Raw genomic sequence first — 19,991 nt, forward strand, 5'->3', positions numbered from 1 at the left:
CCCTCCCCTAGATGGCAAGCAGTCCTATATATGTTGGATATGTTGCAGTATATCCTAGATACAATATATGTTTGCAGAACCGAACAGTTCTCTTGTTGCACAGGGAGAATTGGATTCAGAAGGTATAAATAACCCGGGAAGAAAAACAAAAATGCAGATAGTTCACATTCGTTTCTCAGTGTTCTTTCTTTGGGTGTAGCTGCTTCTGTCCATCATTTATCAATTGAAACTCAGGTCTCTTTGTCAAAGAAATCCACTTCCATCAAAATATGTCCTCATACAATATCGTTGTTGAAGTGTATAAAGATCTCCTAGTTCTGCTCATTTCACTTTGCATCAATTCATGTAAGTCTCGCCAGTCCTCTCTGTATTCATCCTGCTGGTCATTTCTTACAGAACAATAATATTCCATAACATTCATATACCACAATTTACCCAGCCATTCTCCAATTGATGGGCATCCATTCATTAAGTCTATGTGGTTATGATAGCTGACTGGCCACTGGTTCATTGTAAGCATCATCCTTTCTTTCTTCCTCAACCTCTAAGCTTTCTGCTGCCTGCCCCTTCATTTATTATTTTTGCACTTTGAGAACCCCAGTCTCACCCATTGTCTTTATTACATCACCAATTATTTATTGAACCTTTCAAACTGGATATCCCAAAGACCTCTCAAACTCAACATCCCTAAAACTGAAGTCATTATGTTTCCCTCTAAATCAAATCTTTTTCTATACTTCCCTATTTCTACCAAAGGTACCACCATGCTTCCATTATCTCAGATTCATAATCTTGATGCTATCCTGGACTCCTCACTCTTCCTCACTCCACATAGCTAATCAGTTGCCAGATTCTGCTGGTTCTTATTCCATAAATCTTGCATCAGATTTCCTGTCACCACTCACAAAGCCTTGATTCACTTTGATTCAGGTCCACATTACCTCCAGCCTAGATTTTTTGCAACAGCTTATTGGTCATCCTTGTTCAAGTCTCTTCCCACTAGGGCCTCTCAGAAATACCAAAGAAATGTCCCTTAGGTGCAGATTTGATCTTGTGACTTCCCCTATAACCTCAAGGGCAAAATAAAATCTCCGCTGCTTCATTTTCAAAGCCCTGCCCAATTTAGCTCTAGCAAATATTTAAAACTCCGTTGTACATTATGCCCTCTCATTCACTCAGTTGAACAAACTCCTTCCAGTCTTAGAGTCTTTGCAATAGTGGTTATTTAGACATAGAATGTACTCTTTTCATTCCTCTGTTTCACAGAGTCTTTCTCTTCCTTTAAGAAGTAGCTCACATGCTATCATCTTCTTCATGAAACTTTTCTTGATTTCCCCAACTGCCAAAGTCAACCCTACCAAAATATCTTATACTTAACTATTTTGATATGTGAATATATGTGTATATATGTGTATATATATATATATATGTGTGTGTGTGTGTGTGTGTGTGTGTGTGTGTGTATGTGTGTTTATTAACTATATATTTAAGCTGGAGATTTTTTAAATACTTCTTGCCTTCTCCCTTATAAGTTCACTGGAAGTAGAAGTTGTTTTATACTGTGTTGTTATGTCCCCAGAACTTAGTATAGTATCTGACACCAAGCTTTTAATTGACTGATTTGAAGCTGGGCTCTCCTTTATCTTCTTCAGAACTTTACACATAGTCACAGTGGTTAGGAAAAGTTCCAGAATCTAGGAATAAGTGAAATAAATTTTATCCTCTGAAATGGAAATTAACAAAATAATAAGAACCAAAATAAATGAATGATATTAGCTCCGTAAGTGTTCCAATCAAAGAAAATTATGAATTGCAGATGGGAATAGGATATCTCCCAAACCAAAATCTCAAAGCATAGAGCAGAACTCGGCAATAGGATGTCTGAAGGAGTGTTTAAACAAAATAAACAATTGAGTCCATACCTATAAGTTGAATCAATTCATTAACAGAAAAATGTTTATATTCTAGAAAAATAATAAATAGCCCAGAAGAGAGGAAAGTTCAATTGTCCTGTAGGGAGTTATCATATCACATTCTCCACTGCCCAACATATATACAGCTTCTCAGTGGAAGATCCCATTTGGATTTCTTCTTCTTTCTAGTTCTCTCTATTATTTTCTACTCATATAGCTTATCTACTCTCTCTTGTCTTTGGGCTTCTATTATTCTCTCATTTATTCATTCAACAAGGATTTATTAAATACCTACTATGTGCCAAGAACTAAATATGATACTTGACATACAAAGACAAAAATAAAAACAAGAGAACTTGTTTTTTATAAAGAAAAAACATGTATATGAATATAGTTAAAGCAAATAGAAGATATTTAGAAAATAAGGCTACAGTGTAGCCTTGGGGAAAGGGGAAGAACTCACAATGGGAAATTAAGAAAGATATTCTAAGTGGTTGCTGGGGAGTGATACATAAGAAGAGTGGAGAAGGAGGAAGGAGCTAAGCCTATAAAGGGCTTTGAACACCAAATAGAGAATTTTGTCTAAGTTTGATTAAGTGGAAAGTTTATTAAAACTAAAATGTAAATTGTTACATAAAACTGAGATATTTTAACCTAGCCCACTAGCTTGCACATAGTAAGTTCTAAATAAACATTTATTGGGAAAAAAGAAAGAGCTTCTATAAGAAGTAACTCTTGAGCTGAGCATTCAAGGGAGCTACATACAGTTTCCAAGGTGAAAGTGAGAAGAGGACTTCCCAGGCATGGAGGAAGGAGACCTAAGAAAAGGAATGAATTTCTCTAAAAGACTGAATAAGAGAGGGTAAGCTCTGTGATCTCAAAAAAGTAACTTTCCCTGTTCTGAGATTTGTTTTCTTCATCTCTAAAACAAGAGATGGGATTAAAATCATAGAAATTAGAGTAGGAAGGGGCCTTAGAGATATACCATCTAAACTAATTATTTTATTTTACAGACAAGGACATTGAGGCTTAGAGAGGAAGAGTTATTTGTCCAAGGTCTCCAATATTATTAAGTGGTAGAGCAAGAATCAGTATCAAACTTTCTGATGCCAAATCAACTCTGTCATCTGTGATTTGCAGTTTAATGAAATTGAAGAGAGATGAGTGTCAGGAAGATCTGAGTTCAAGGAGCAAGGTTCTGGGTCACCTTTGCTCTGGGATGTTTCATGTAAGAATCTTCTGTTGGGTTGTTTGTGGAGGATTATGATATATACTCAATAAGAGGTAGAATGTTGGACATGGAGACAGGAAGACTTAAAATCCTGACACTGACTATCCCTGTGACCCTGGAGAGGTCCTTAAGTCTATCCTGGACAGACCTGGACAAAGAAAGCCATAAATCTCAGAAAACTTTATAGAGGAAGTAAAATTTCAAGAACAGAAATACCCCTTGGCAAGTGAAAAAAACATGTTAGGTAAATCAGTACTGTTTTGGAAAGGGTTCAAAGCAAGAATGGGACAAGTGGATACAGGACAAGTGATTTGGAGCAATTGTGCCTTAGAGGAAAAGAAAAGGTGGGTGAGGGCACAGAGTGGGCTGAAAAATCTGAGGTAGTCCAGGGTACCCTAAGGAATGGCTTTGAAGTTAGGGTGAGGATCTTGACTTGATCCACAGGGCATGAGTAAAGTTTATTTAGTAATTCTCATGGAGGTAGACTACCCACAAGCTGTGTTTTTCATCTGAGGATAGTTCTGTGAGACCTCAGAAAATTAAAAAAAAATACACCATCAGTTCTTCTTATCGTCAAAGAATAAAACCAAATTGAGGACTTGGTACTTTAATAAGAAGGTCTCAATATTGTCTTAACTTGTCCCTCTCCCCCTCCTCCAGGTACGGTAACTCTGTGGAGACACTAAAATCCTAGAAGCTTGGTGTAACTTATTGTGGCCCTCTCAAGAGGTCCACAACCAATCATTTCTCAGAGTCAAGGAACAAAAAATTCTGTCAATTAACAAGAAGTAAAATTGAGTTTCTTGTATTTCTAAGGGACTGAACCAGGGAAGATTACATGAAGGAATCTATTCAGGTAACCTTTGCAGGCTAAATTTCACAAGCTTGGAGGTGAGGGGGGAAGTATACTTTCCATTCAAAGAAATGCCTTTATCCAGCTAAATCACAGGAGAATTCCTTTCATTCTCTGGAGTCTAGAAAGAAAAACTTCAATTAAAACAATTCTGAGATATCACCTCATACCTTTCAGACTGGCTAACTGGACAGAAAAGGAAAATGGCAACATAATGGAGTAGATGTGGAAAATTAGGACACTTATGCATTGTTGATGGAATCATAAACTACTCTAACCATTCTGAAGAACAATTTGGAACTACACCCAAAGGCGATAAAACTGTGCATACCTTTTGACCCAGCAATACCCCTAGTAGGTCTATATCCCAAAGATATCAAAGAAAAAGGAAAATAGGCCTATTTGTACAAAAAATATTTATAGCAACTTTTTTTTGTGATTGGAAAGAATTGGGAACCGAGGGGATGTCCAAACATCAGGCAATGGTTGAATAAATTACAGTATATGATGAGATACTACAGTGCTATAAGAAATGAGGAATAAGATGCTTGGAAAGACTTGTATTAATTCACACTAAATGAAGTGAGCAGACCCAAGAGAAAGTAGTACACAGTAACAGCAATATTGTAAGGATGTTGAACTATGAAAGACTTAGCTATTCTGATCCAGATAATGACCAAAGCCAGTTCCAAAGGATCCATGATAAAAAAAAAAATTCTGTCTACCTCCAGAGAGAGAACTAATAAACTATGAATATAGATTAAAGCATAATTTTTTAAACTTTATTTTTCTTCTTTTCTTCTGTAACATGATTAATACACAAGTATGTTTTATATAACTTCACATGTCTAATAAATATCATGTTGTTTGCCTTTTCAAAGGAAAAGAGAAGGACAAGTAAGAGGAAGAAAATTTGGAAATTTAAAAAAATGTAAATGAATATTTAAAAAATTTTATATATAATAGGCAAATATTTAATCAAATAAAGATGTGTTTAAATAAAAAAAAAAAAACCAGCTCCAATTTTATTACTAGAAAAATTGTTCTGTCTCAAGTTAAAAAAAAACTACTACAGGAAAATTTAGGTTTAAAAAAGATAAATTAGGAAGTAATTGTTTGTATTACTCCATTCTATAGTTTACAATAAGCTTTAAAGAGGCTTTTAAATAGTAATCTCCACATGCATTAAAATGTTTGTTTATACTCCATTAATTCTTGCTTCCTACGGACGCTTATCCTTATCCAAGGATGCTCAATTATTTTACAATCTTTTTTAATTTCATTTACCCTTTCTAAGCCTTGAGGTCCTTGAAACAGGAAGATCAGAGAAACATAAAAAGTCAAGGGTTAATGTCACTAAACATCACTGAAGGTGAACCAGAAAATTAGAATAAATTTGGTGCAGCAACAGGAGATGACCTAAGTTCCTCCCTATATGACCTTGGAGAATTCAATCAGTCTCTTAGGACCTCAATTTTTCATCTGCCACATTTGGGGCAGTAATAGACTAGACAGCCTTTCAGATACCTTTAAGCTCTAACCATGATCTTACCCCTTATAATACAAAGCTGGAGAATAGGCTTCAATATGCAAAAATTCAGCTCAAAGATAACTTGTCCCACAATGACAGATAGATTAACCACAACCCTTTTATAAATGAACTCATTTATTCCATAAAACAAGATATATGTGTATAAAATTTTCTATCAAAAGAAGAGTTTCTCCCTTGTGACTTCAGTAATCAGGAGAAAAAAGGGAAAATGCCAGGCATGAAAGCAGTTTGATGCCATGAATCAGAAAAGGCTTCTGGCTCACACTATTCCAGACACTACCCGTTCTCATTCTACTCCCTCTTAGCATAATACAGCTTCCAGCAAACACCATAGCTCCCAGATGCTGCCAGAAACCTGGGGTACAAAGTGTTTGCCCTCACACAGCCTAAAAAAAAAGGCAGATGTTGGAAAAAATGAATATACTGGATGGGGAATCCAGACCATATGAAGTACAAATAGTATCCTGATAACTCTTCCAGCTACTCAAGTTCCCCTGCCACACACAGCTTTCTTGGCAAGGACAGCCATCCTTAGTCCCTCAAAACCACCAGGCTCAGAGACAAGAGACCTTTCTGGGCCTGCAATAGATTCTCTCAAAAAAAGTCATGTTCCCAAAAGGCAAGAGTATTTCCAGGGAGCAGGGAGGAAGATTGTTGGCTCCAATCTACCTCTGCTCTACTTCAGCCGGACTAATCTTGCCTCACAGTTCCCAGAATACCCTTCGGTGTGCCAGTCTTTGTTCGTCTTGTTCCCCTCTGGAATATCCCTACTCATTTGTCAAGGTTAAATTACTCTTGTCTTCTATGAGTCTACCTGATCAGTCCAGAACAAAGTGACCTCTTTTTCTGCACTCACACAGTAATTATCTTCTTTATATTGACAATTACTTATTGGCTTGGGACATTGTAGTCTTATATTGTTATTTAACTATTTTAAGAACTTTTTAAGGTGTCTATGAATCTCTGCCTATATCTCTGAACCAATACAGCATGTAACGCAGTACTGTATCATAAACACTCTTGGTAAATGGATGGATGGATAAGTGAATGAATGGGTGGATAAACTTCTGCAAAACATAATGGAGTCAGAGATCCATGAACCATATTTATTTTTCTACAAAGACACAAAGCACCAATAATACGAGTTTTAGGATCTTCTATCTAAGGAACTGATATTGCAAGCTTACGTTATTAAATCAGCCCATTCTGGACAGGTTCTTTGGTGAGAAGCAACACAATGAAAGCTGAGAACTGGCAGTATGTTAGAAGGCACATTCCTCTGTCCTGAGGCAACAGGACAAAGCAGTGCCCAAGCCTGTTAACTTGAAAATGAAATCTGTGACGGTTTCCAAAACTTGTTGGGTCCTGATCTTTTCCTCACCTAAATCCCACAACATACTCAAAAATGTTTTCTTTTAGATGAAAATCTCATAATCTAGTGAGCCTAAAGGTGGGGTGGGGGCTGTTGTCTTTTCCACTGAAAAAATGTGATGAAGTTTTCTCTAACATTTCTGAGTTATGACACCACTTTTTTTCTATTGAACAAAATAAGTGCACACAAAAACTTGTGTTGCTAAGGCAAATACTTTAAGCCAGAATACCTGAAGATTTTGTTTTCTCTTTTTAAAAAAAGGAAAGAAAAGAAAAAAGACAAGCAACAACATGCCATATCAAGTCAAGCCAACATTTCACAACAGACCTCAGTGTAGATAGCTCAGGAACCTGAATCCAAGAATCCTGGAAATAGTAGCACCTCTGGTTCTGCTTCTAATCTAGCCATCACTAAAGAAATCAATCGCTGGGGAGAAGGGGACTTATATTCTTCCCTACCAATTATTGACTAATTGCACCCAACTGTCATAAAACCAACAGCCCCAGGAGTAGCTATAATTCCCATACCAACAGTCTCCCTATCCAGCTTCCAGCCCTCCCATTGCCATTATCCCTTCAAGTTCTTGTCTGTTCTTCATTCCTGAAGCCAATCATAATATCGGGGAGGTGATGCATGACGTGCAGGTGAACTGGATTCAAGTGAGGAAGGGCTGTGCAAGGTCACCAGTCTTACTTTCTCCTCCAGAGCCATCTGTGTCCAGTGACTCATAGGACTCACAGAGGATGTTGTCCTTCATTTTCAGATTCAACCATCACATGAAGATGCAACCTGGCAGTTGTTTCTACTAGTGCTGAAGCCTCTGCCTTCTGAGTACTCAGAGTTTGCAAAGACTTGAAAAAGAAAATTCTCACCACCAAAGTCCTTGATATTGCCAAAGAGTTCAACATCAGAAACAGATATAGTTTTAGCAGTAAATTTAGCAGTAAACTAAAGGTGAATTATCATTGCTTTGCCACTGAATCCTAAGGATTATGGGACCTTTCCAGATGACTTGTACCTGAAATCTCTTATATGTGTTTTCTCCTTCATTTGAATATAAGAGCAATTAGACTCAGAGATGTCTACAGTTTGGCACAGAAGAGCCCCACTTCAAAGAAATCCACAAGATGTGCAGTCACAAGTGCCTTAAAGAGAAATCCTAAAAGTCAGAAATGTTCTCAAAGCTCCAGGTAAACTTGGCCCTACCTTCCTTAATGAAAAGAGCCCAGGGTCAGAAATCAAATGACCTGAGATTAAATCCCAATTCAGTTCCTATTCATATGTTCATTGGGCTGTTTTTCCCCTATCCCCCTTTGTTGATTATACTTCTGAGTAAGAACAATTTCATTCTTTGACATAGGACACCATAATAGATGTTTAATAAATGGCTGTTGATACCTATAACCTAGGTAACCCTGAGTAAGTCTTTTCCCATCAATAGGTATCTATAAAATGAGCTTGTTGGACCAGATGACCTCTAAGGTTTCTTCTAGCTCAGGATCTATGGTCCTATATTCTTATGACTCTACTTAATAATTTGGTATAAAAAGAGATTAAATAAAACACAGAAAGAGATAAGCTACTGCTTCTGAATTTGTAAGATAATTCTTCAGCATAAGAAGTCCCTCCACCAATATAGAATATAACATCTCTGTGATGTACACAGTAGATGCCACCATCCTGAAGTCTACATAATGATGAGCCTTTCCACACTTAATTAGAATGACCACCAACAACAGATATGTATTTAGTCTGACACCAAGCTTCCTCAATGCCTTTCCTCAAAGTACCTAGCTGAAAATGTGTTCCATGGAAGTTTTTAAGAGTATAGACTCATCTTCACCCTATATAAAGGCATTAAAGTAGTACTTCTGAAAAAAGCAAATCAAAACTAGATCAAATTCAACCTCTCTCTCAAAAAGGAAACCAAGCTAGATTTGCTATAATTCTAAGTAGGATTTTTCAGTTCCCAAAAGTTGAAAATACCAAAATATTCTTTAGCATTTTGAAAAGATACTTTATCAAGTAGGTATTTCTATCACTGAAACTAAAAGAATTGCACAAATGAATAGAGTTTTTTTTTCCAAAGCAGAAGTTTGCTGTGACTAAAAACCAATCTATAGACTAGACAAAAGAGAGTCTCACTGAATTCTATTCTGCTCAGGCTGGTCCTCATACAAGTCAAGACAAAAAGCATCTATTTTTATTTATTTTGATAAATATTTCCCATTTCATGTAAAAAATTAACATTTTTTTTAAATTCTGAGTTTCAAATTTGCTCCCTTCTACTCTTTCCCTACTCCTTGAGAAAGCAAGCAATATAATACTGATTGAACATGTGAAGTTATTTTTTATTAAAGTTGTTTATTTTTCAAAACATATGCATGGACAATTCTTCAGCATTAGCCCTTGCAAAACCTTGTGTTCTAATTTTACCTCCCTTCCCCCATACTGTCCTCTGGATGGCAAGTAGTCCAATATATGTTAAACATGGTAGAAATATAAAACATGTGAAATTATGCAAAACATATTTCCATATTAGCCATGTTACAAAAGAAACACACATACCAATTTTTTAAAAGTATACTTCAGTCTATATTCAGAGTTCATTAGTTCTTTCTTTGAAATTATATAGCATTTTAATCATGAGTACTTTGAAACTGTCTTGATTAAAGTAGCTAACTTTTACAGTTGAGCATCCTTACAATATTGTTATTATATACTGGGTCTGCTTCCTGCACTTTGTATGAGTTCATATAAGTCTTCTCAGGGTTTTATGAAACCATCTTCATCATCATTTCAGTATTCATTACAATCATATGCTATAACTCAGGGGTTCTCAAACTCTTTTTCTCGGTATCTTTACTGTATTAACAACTATTAAGAATATGTCCAAAGAGTTTTTGTTTATATGGGTTATATAATAGATATTTATCATAAATTTAAAAAAACTAATTTTGAATTTGTAGACCCTCTGAAAGGATTTCAGAAACCCTCCAGGATTCACTGCACCACACTTTGAGAACCACTGCTATAACTTGTTCAACCATTCCCTAATTTGTGGGCATCCCCTCAATTTCCCACCACAAAAGGATGCTATAAATATTTTTGCACAAATCAGTCTATTTTCCTCTTCTTCGATCTCTTTGAGATATAGAACTAATAGGGGTATCACGGGATCAAAGAATTACTGTGCTCCAGAATGGTTAGACTAATTCAACTCTATCAACAATGTATCAGTGACCCAATTTTCCCATATCTCCTCCACCATTTGTAATTTTCCTTTTCTATCATGTTAGCCAATCTGAAAAGTGTAAGGTGGTATCTCATTTGTATCTCATTAGTCACTAATGATTTAGAGCACTTTTATATGACTATTGATAGCTTTGATTTTTCTTCTGAAAACTGCCTTGCATATTCTTTGACTATTTATCAAATGGAAAATGGCATTTATTTTCATAAATTTGGTCAGCTCGCTATAAATTTAAGGAATGAGACTTTTATCAGAGATTCTTGTAAAAATTTTTCCGTTTTCTGGTTTCCTTCTCATTTTTCCTGCATTTGTTTTGTTTATACAAAAGCTTTTGATTTTCAGGTGATCAGAATTACCCATTTTACTTCCCATGATCCTCTTTTCTTGGTCATCAACTCTATCCTTATCTATAGATCTAAGAGGTACATTTTTCTATATTCTTCTAATTTACTTATATTATTCTTTATGTCTAAATTATTGATCTATTTTGATCTTATCTTGATATATACTGGAAGATATTGGTCTATGCCTTAGTTTCTGCCAAACTATTTTCCAGGTTTCCCAGCAGTTTTTGTCATATGTGAATCCTTACTCCAAAAAAGCATTTATTAAGTGTACTACATACAAGGCATCTTATTAAGTTCTGGGTATACACATACAAGTAGACTCTAATTGGAGAAAACAAGACATAAAAAGAGAACTAAAAAAGGAAGTAGGAGGAGAAAAAGTGAATGACATTGTAGAGAGTCAAGAAATTCTGGGAGAATAAAGACTGTATCTTGGAGAGAAACGAAGACATGGACCTAGGCCTGGGTCTCTAAGAAGAACCAGCTAACCAGAGAAAGAGGCCAAAAGGTCAAGGAGTCTTCCAATTTGTGAAATCCAGACATATAATCTATTAGTGGTTCCATATCTGACCCATATTCAGACTGGTAGATCTATAAGAATTTAGGATTTACTAGAACATTCTTGAAGAATCATGCATTATTTCCAGATGATGAGATGCCAAGAACAAGAAATGTATTTTACAATAGGTAGATATTTTTTAATAGTTGGGGGAAAAGTAATTAGGGCCATTATGTGGCAAAAGAGCAGAAGACTGAGGACAAACCAATCATGATTCCCTATCCAAAGGGAATAAAAAGTGGCCTGACAAGGAATACTGGAAATATACTAAAAGAGATTTTCTCTCTCTACCCTTTCTTGTACTTATTCCCCTCCATATATTCTGCAATCTAATATCATGTCTTCTTTGTTGTTCCTCATACAGGACACTCCATCTCCCAACTCCAGGTATTTTGTCTGGATGTACCACCATTCCTGGAATTCTCTTTTCATCTCAGCCTCCTGCCTTCTCTGACTTCCTTCAGATTATGGATAAAATCTCACCCTCTAGAGGAAGCCTTTCCTGATCTCCCTAAGGTTATTTTCAATTTATCTTGTGTATATCTGCATTCTGTATATCATCCTGTACACAGTTATTTGCATGTTGTCTCCTTTATTAGACGGTGTGCTCCCTGAAAGTAGGGACAGTTTTGTTTTATGTTGTTCTGTTTGACCTTGCTTTATATCCTTAGAGCTTAGAAGTATCCAGCATATAAGATATATTTAATAAATGCCTATTAACTTGAATGAAAAGATATTTCATTTTTGCTATTGAGCAATACATAGATAATAATATGGGAAACAAGAGATACAAAATATTCAAACCAGGAGTATAAAGAAAGACTTATAGCCATTCACATAGCTCTTACCTTTTTAAATCCTCCAAATAAAGCATCTGTCTCCAATTCAAACTCTTGGTCCAGTTCCTTTTCATGTGCTGGCAAAAAGATTAGCATCCATTAATCAGAGTTCTGGCTAAAGGAACGCTGGCTCAGCTTGCCTTGGGCAAGCAGAACATCTTTTTTGTAGGTATGTATATACACATGCATTCATACATAAACATAAATTCTTGTCTGGTTTCAAAAAGTAACTTGAGTAGAACAATATAGGGGAAGTTTAACTAAACTAAAGTTCGCCTAAAATAGAACCGAATTTTTTTGTGATCTCCAAGCTCAACATGAGTCAAGGTCAAAATGCTACTACAATCTTAACACTATATTCACAACAGACACATGACATCAAGAGCAAGAGAAAGGACAGTACTGCTGGACTCTGCTCTCATCATGACATATCAATCAATAATCATTTGTTAAATATCTACAATGGCACTGGGGATAGAAACAAAAGTAAACTTGTACATATATAAGTAAATAAAGAATGAATACAAAGACTATAAAACTGAGCATATCTTCTGAATCAGCAATGCCATTAAACAGAATATGCTTTGGAGCAGAAGCTATTAAGTTTTTTATGTATATGTTAGTTTTGTGAAGCCTAGGAGCCTCTTTCCAGAATAATGTGTTTAAATGTATAAAACAAACAAAAACATGATATTACAAAATACTGAATTATATTGAAACAAAATTATCAAAATATTTGAAAATAAATTTGTGATATATAACATGTATTTTTATTAACATGAAATGATAAAACAGGGCATTTAAAATACAAGCAAATTAAAATCATTCTTTTTAAGAAGCGAAATAAAGACTGCTGTTGCTTATCTTGAATAAGAACTTTAAACTATAAAGTAGCCTTTGAAATGAAAATACTTCTATAGCATTGGACTTCCAATCAATTTCCAATTGTAATGTGATATAAAAGTATCTTTGATATCTATTGATGCATAAATTATAGTATCCAGTAAAACAACTCTGATTCAGTACCTATACTCAGAAGAAAATACTAAATTTCAATTCAAAATTAATAAAAATAAAGACTTTTTTCCCAACTCAAATTCACAGACCCTCTTAATATCTACCCACAGATATCAGGCCTAATTTTGAATCTGGAAATTGGCTCTGGGTAACTGAAAATCAGAAATTCAGTCCATAAATCAATTTAATGGCACCTTTGTTGTGGTTGTGGTTGTTGTTGTTCATTAACTTTGTGTTAATATTTGGTGTATCTAAGGAAAACAAAGTGGGATCTCCATTTCCCTCTTTCAACAAGAAAGAGAGGAAGAACCGAGAGATTTCTCTGAGTGCAGACCACCTCCACCCCAGCAGTCCCACACCTCTCAATCTTTAGGCTGAAGGAAGTGAGGTATTCTCATAAGTAAGCAGCCACTGTTAAATAGAGAACAGAGAATCACTCCAATATATTTCCCACTATCTTCTCTTATAGTCCAAGGCTTTGGTTCTGCTTCCAGATACTTTTCTGCCTTTTTTGCAGTTGCTGCTATTATTCAGCTAAAGCAAACTAGAAGACCAAAGCCTAGTGTTCCCCTTTCCCTCCTCCCCATTCTCTTTCTCCTTCTTCCTTTTCTTCTCCCCTCAATCTATTTTTCTCTTTTCTGACTCAATGCAAGTCCCACTTGACTGTTTCTATCACAATAACACAATCTAGGATATGAACAATATCTCAAAATCTCTTAAGGGTCCAAATCACTCTTCCCACCTACAGAGAAGATCCCAAATGCCAGAGAGCTATTATATTCATATTTCCAAATCCCAGGGAGCTTTAGCCATATAGATGATAGTCATTTCTATGAAAAAGTGTGCCCTTGAGCTCTCAAAAATTGTTTCACAGGCTCAGCCAAGACCATGAAAGCAGGCCCCCATATCTAAGCAGTCTATAATAAATTCGAAAAATCAGCAATGAGGGTGAATCAAATTATGCCATGTCTTTTTTTCTCCCTTCTTCTCAGAATATAATACTCAAAAACCTCAAAGCACAAATTTGAAAGCAAAGACAACAGAAAATACTCTGTTTCATGGCAACAACTTCTGACCTAGAATCCAGGGAATGAGTGGAAAATGGCTAAAATATTACTGATACATATCAAAGATAAGATTTTTTTCCTGCACGCATATAGGTTATCTGAAAAACCATTTAGTCAACTACTATTTCCCATTAACACTCCAAATCTATACACCGAAGCATGATATAGACTTCCCAGCTGTGTAACACCCTGCATTTCTAATCTCTGGGACCTTTATTATACAAAACAAATCTAACTAGGATACCTAAGCCTTGTGCATATGAGCGCTTTCATTTCTATGATGTAGCCTGTGATTTATTTAAAAATCAACTTCATACTAGATGATGCAGTGGATAGAGCACCAGCCCTGAAGTCAAGAGGACCTGAGTTCAAATCTAGCCTCAGATACTTAACACTTCCTAGCTGTGAGACCCTGGGCAAGTCACTTAACCCCAATTGCCTCAGCAAAAATTAAAAGAAATCAACTTCCTTTAAAGAAAATCAGATGCCAAACATTGAGTAAAGTGCTTCCGTCTCATACATTTACCACACTATAAATTCACCACACAATAATTAATTTATGCATCTTAGAACAATTAATCTAGAGAAGAAAAGGTAGAAGAATGTCATGAATAGCTCTTTTCAAGTCTCTGTGGGATGGTGATGGGCAAGAGGGATTAAAATGTTTTGCTTGGCTCCCCATAGTAGGGATGATGAGAGTAGAAATTTCAAAGAGGCAGAATTACACTTGATGTTAAGAAAAATTTCCTAACAATTAGAGGTATCCAAAATTGGAATGCCTCAAAAGGCAGTGTGTTGGCATTCTCTCACTGGAGTACTTTAGGCAAAGGTAAGTATGTTATAGGATGACTACCCTTCAAGTACATGGATATGCTGGGCCAGATAACCTCCAAAAGATGCCCATAGACTTATACTCTGACAGAACTCCCCAGGGACATTTGCAACAGAGAATAGAAGGTTGTAGCTTAACTCATAAATGCACATAATGCACAAAACAAAGGCAAATCTAGGATTTTACTGATATGAGGCATATAATTTGACACAAAGACAATTCATCATCCTCTTTATTATAGTACAGAATGGTACCCATTGGGCTTTTAAACTACATACTCAACTACTTAATTTGTTTCCCCTAGTGTGGAAAATAGTATGAACCATAAACAGTCATTCATATATGGAAGGCAGCTCAGGTCCCAGGAGTGATCAGCATCATTGTAACAGGTAATTTGAGACTGGATGGTAGAATTAAAGATCGGACATTAAAGGTCATCTTGGTCCAGTTTTATTTTAAAGATGAGGAAACTTAAACTCACAACATATAAGTATCTTGTCCAAGACCATACAGATAGCAAGTAACAGAACCAGACTTCAAAGTCAGATCTTTCCAATGTGACAGTCGGCAGTATTTCCTCCTCCAAAACATGACTACCTGACTAACTTAATAAAACATCAAGTCCAAGGCAATCCCAATAGACTTTGGATAGAAAATGTTATCTGCATCCAAAAGAACTATGAGACTAGAATGTAAATCAACACATGGTATGTTCACTTCTTTTTTTCTGGTTTTTTTTTCCAATGGTTTTTCCCTTTTGTTCTGATTTTTTCTCTCCTAATGTGATTCATAAAACAATGTGTGTTTAAAAATAAACAAATAATTTTTAAAAACATCATGGCATTTCCACCTTCAAATGCCTTAAATGATTCTCTATTTTTCTTAAAGCTAGGTGGCACAATAGACAGAATCAAGCTTGGAATCAGGAGACTCATCTTCCTGAGTCTAAATCCAGCCTCAGACACTTTCATAGCTACTCAATAAATGTGTTGAACAAATTAGAAAAAAATTATTAAGTACTTATTATGTGCGAAGCACTGTGGCAAATGCTGGATAGAAAAAGGAAAGTAAGATGGTTCTTCCTTGCAAAGAATTCACTTTCTAATGAGGAAGACATGGAAAATTTCAGCTGCAAAGTTTCCATGATGTTTAGAGTTCAGTTGGCAAACCAGATGGTTATTAACTTCTTTAATGTCATATTATTGCTAAAAACCTTGATAATACTAAAGATGTTGGTGGCCAGAATTTTCTTTTCTGGGTCTTGTGTAGCTATGGCTGTAGGATCTACAGGAGCTGTTCCCAAACTGCATCTTCACAAGGATATCTTCCTGGGATATTACTGAATAGACTGGGTTGGAAATCTTACTGTTCCCAAGGCTCCCAGGTTATAGGTCCTATATTGACTCCATCAAGTCTGAAGGAAAAAGGTGATCAAAGTGTTGGGATAGTAGTAATGGAGGCTGTGGTCTTAACTGCCTAGCACATACTGCCTCTTCTCTCTCTCTCTCAGGGTACCCTGCTACTTCAGCTAAGATGGCTTGCCTTCTCTAAGGGGTAGCAGTTAGTTGGCAATTAATAGTTTTAGCTCCTCCTTCATAGGAGTGGATTCCCTTGATCATGATGGAAGCAAGACCATTAATCTGGTCTGCCACTCCCAAGACTTTTGTGCCCAAATGCATTGATGGCAATTGGTCAGAAGCTACTAACTGCATAAGGAAGGTGAACGCCTTCTCCACAATGAATTGTTAATGCCTAGAATAGGATAGAGCTAGAATGGGGGATGGAAAGAGCCAGTTAAGATGATAAAGTTAGACTCCATTCCAGCACCTGAGTCAGCTAGCTTCTTGACTTTGAAGCGTTATGAATCCCTAGAACACTCATATCCTAACAAGAGACCAAAGGCACGTTCCAAAACCAAGCAAAATTTATGTTTGGATTATTCCCATCATTGTTTCCCCTCCAAGAACAAAGGTTAACACCAAACTAACTGGCTCTAGTGAGATTACCCCAAGGCACAGTCTGTCATTTACTAAGCTAAAGCCCTTTTCTCCCAAGGAAGATAGTGAGTGGGAGTCAAAAATACATTTCCACAGAGAGGTATAGAATATATCCTTTCACATATACTCTTGAACCAGCTTCTTTCTCAAGAATGGGACGATATAAATATATCAACTTGTGAATCCCAGATACCTGGGCTACGGTAGCCTTAAAAAAAAAGATGCACAGTGACAGCAGGAGCCTAACTCTAGAAACCCCTTGTCTAAAAACAAAACCATAATAAAATATTTCATGAAAATAAAAATAATCTAATCACAAGGAGCTTCTCAGGATTTAGATCTTTCCCCTTCAAGATCACAGAATTTAGAGATAGAGTCGTACAGATCATCTAGTCCAAAAGGGAATGTGCTAGAGTCAGCAGAACTAGCTCACAAAAGACAATTATTAAATACCCAGTGTGAGCACTTTGGAAGTTGGGAAATGCAACAAATCAGAGCTTGATTTATTATTTTGCTGATTGTCTAGACTTAAGAACATGATGGAGAAAATGTTAATAATGCAGATTAAACTCAAAAGTGTGTCATGGGATTTTTCTGAAACCTGATTGTTAAACATTTTCTAGCACACTCCCAAATCCAAGGAGTGATACTATTTGATTTTTTTTTTCCAGCAAGGAAATCAGCGTTAAGTGACTTGCCCAGGATTAACACAGCTTGTACAAGTCAAGTTTCTGAGATCAGATTTTAACTCAAGTTCTCCTCACTCCAAGGCTGGTACTATATCCACTGTACCATCTAGCTGGCCCTGAAACTTTCTAATTTTTTTAAAGTGAACTTTTTGTGTTATGTACTCTTTTGATAGTCTGGTGAAACCTATGGACTCCTTTTCAGAATCGTGGTTTTTAATTCCTAGGGGAAACAAGACAGAAAATGAATAAAAGCACTGGAGTCAAGAAAAGGAAAGTTCAAATCCCATTTAGACACTTACTAGCTATATCTGGATAAAACAGTCAAATTCTCAGTTTCTTCAGATGTAAAATTGGGATGATCCTATATTCTAGGCTTGTAGTAAGGGTTAAATGAGATAATTGTAAAGTGCTTAGCAGAATGCCAGAGATACAGTAAGTCTTTGATAAATGCTTCTCCCCCCTTTTTTCTTACTAAATGCAAGAGAATTGCATAGAATTATAAAGGAAACATATTATACAAAAATGTAATTTTCAAAATTATATTATTTTACTAAAGTATAAGTATCAAAAAATTAAACAGCTAGATAGCATTTATATAGCACTTCAAAGTTTGCAACATGCTTCACAAATATTATCTAATTTATCCTCATGAAAACCTTGGGAGATAAGTGCTATTATTACCACTTTACAGAGGAGCCAACTTATGAAACTACTTTGAACATTAAAAAAGAGGATTTTATATTTTATAGTAGAGGTAAGATGAATCCACTATTATTTATTAAACAGAGAGATGATGTTTTCAGAGAAACAACAAATACTTTAGTATGATTATTTCATTAGCTGCATGGGGGATAGACCGGAGCAAGAAGAGATTTGAGACAAGAAGAACAACCAAAAGTTTTATTGTAATAGTTCAAACATGGGGGAGGTGAGCTTTTATACTATGGTGGTGCTAATGTCAAAGGAAAGAAGATCTATAATAGAAATGTTATGAAAGTAAAATTGATAAAAACTTGACCACAGATTGAATATGGTGGCAAAAGAGAGTGAAGATTAAATAACAAAATCTAGATTAAGAGCTTAGATGACCATAAAGATGATGTGATTTTCAACAGTCATAAGAAGAAAGAAAGTAGGGAAGATAATGAATTAAATTTTAAAGATGAAAGACTAGAGATCAGGAGAAAGAGTAGGATTGGAAAAATAGATCTGAAAATCATATGCATAGATATGATCATTGAATTCATGGGAGCTGATGAGGACATCAATGAAATAATATAGAAGGAGAATCGAAGAAAAGATAATCTATGATAAAACTTTAAGGAACATCCCACATTAGCAAATATGACCAGGACAAAAATCCAGCAAATGAGAAAATAGGAATGGGGGAAGGAGGGAAGGAAGAAAGGGAAAGAGGGAGGGAGGGGGAGAGAGAGGAAAGAAGGAAGGGAGAAAAGGAGGGAGGGATGAAGAGGAAGGAAGAGGAAGAAAGGAAGGAGGAACTTGTGAAGTGCCAACTATGTGTTAGGCACTGTGTGCTAAGCATTTTACAAATATTTCATTTGACTCATAACGATTCTGGGAGGTAGATGCTACTATTATTTTTATGTTGCAGATTTTGCAATTAAGGAAAATGAAGCAGTAAGATGTAAATTGACTTTCCCAGGGTCACTCAGCTAGTAAATATTAAAGAACAATTATGAACATAAGTCTAATTCCAAGCCCAGTACTCTATATATTGCACCCATTAGATGCCTCAAAAGACTATTCAACTGGCAATCAAGGTCATTGATGATTTTAGACAGAGCAATTTTGGTTGAAGATAAAATTGGAAATCAAATGGAGATATATAAGAAAAGAGTGAAAAGAAAGGAAGTGAAAACATTGATTGTAGACAGCATTTTCAAGTTTTAACTAAAAGAAAAAAGGGATATGAGATGATAACTATCAAGGACAGAATAATCAAGTGAGGGGGCTTTTTGAAGATGAGATTAACATGAATATGATGATAAGCACTTGAGAAGAAGGCAGTAAACAGAGAGAGACTAGAGATAAATGAAATAGTGGGAATGAGAGAGGAGGCAATTTGTTAGAGAAGACAAGATGCCTACAAGCAAGATATTAAAATGCCCAAATCGGTATTACATAAGTTGTGTCCTAAGATAGCAAACATTTTCTCCTGAGTTTTGAGAGAGGACTTTAAAGATCAAGAACTATGAACCTCAAAGATCTAGAAGAAGGGAGACATCTTAGGAGGTGAAGGTCAGCATAAGAACTCAGGGAACACAAAGAAAGATAAAACACAGTTGATTTCTGCACCCAAAATGAAACCAAAAGCATCACCTGGCTCCAGCACAGTTCCCCTATAAAGGAACTGAAGCTAGAAAAGATAAATAAACCAAAACCCCAACTGATATCAAAAGTAATTGAATATCTAACACTATAACAATTACAAGCAGAGATTTAAAGG

At 35.8% G+C, this 19,991-nt stretch overlaps 1 protein-coding gene across 1 annotated transcript in view; it reads right to left on the reverse strand.

The window, feature by feature from the left end:
• The window catches only part of HHAT (hedgehog acyltransferase), a 478,276-nt gene that overhangs the window by 438,076 nt on the left and 20,209 nt on the right, over window positions 1–19,991 (reverse strand). The window contains exon 2 of the mRNA XM_051998448.1: window positions 11,929–11,996. Coding sequence (XP_051854408.1) covers window positions 11,929–11,996 — 68 coding nt within the window. The remainder of the gene's footprint in view (window positions 1–11,928; window positions 11,997–19,991) is intronic.

Source organism: Antechinus flavipes, chromosome 4 (genome assembly GCF_016432865.1).
Source record: "Antechinus flavipes isolate AdamAnt ecotype Samford, QLD, Australia chromosome 4, AdamAnt_v2, whole genome shotgun sequence".
NCBI lineage: Eukaryota > Metazoa > Chordata > Mammalia > Dasyuromorphia > Dasyuridae > Antechinus > Antechinus flavipes.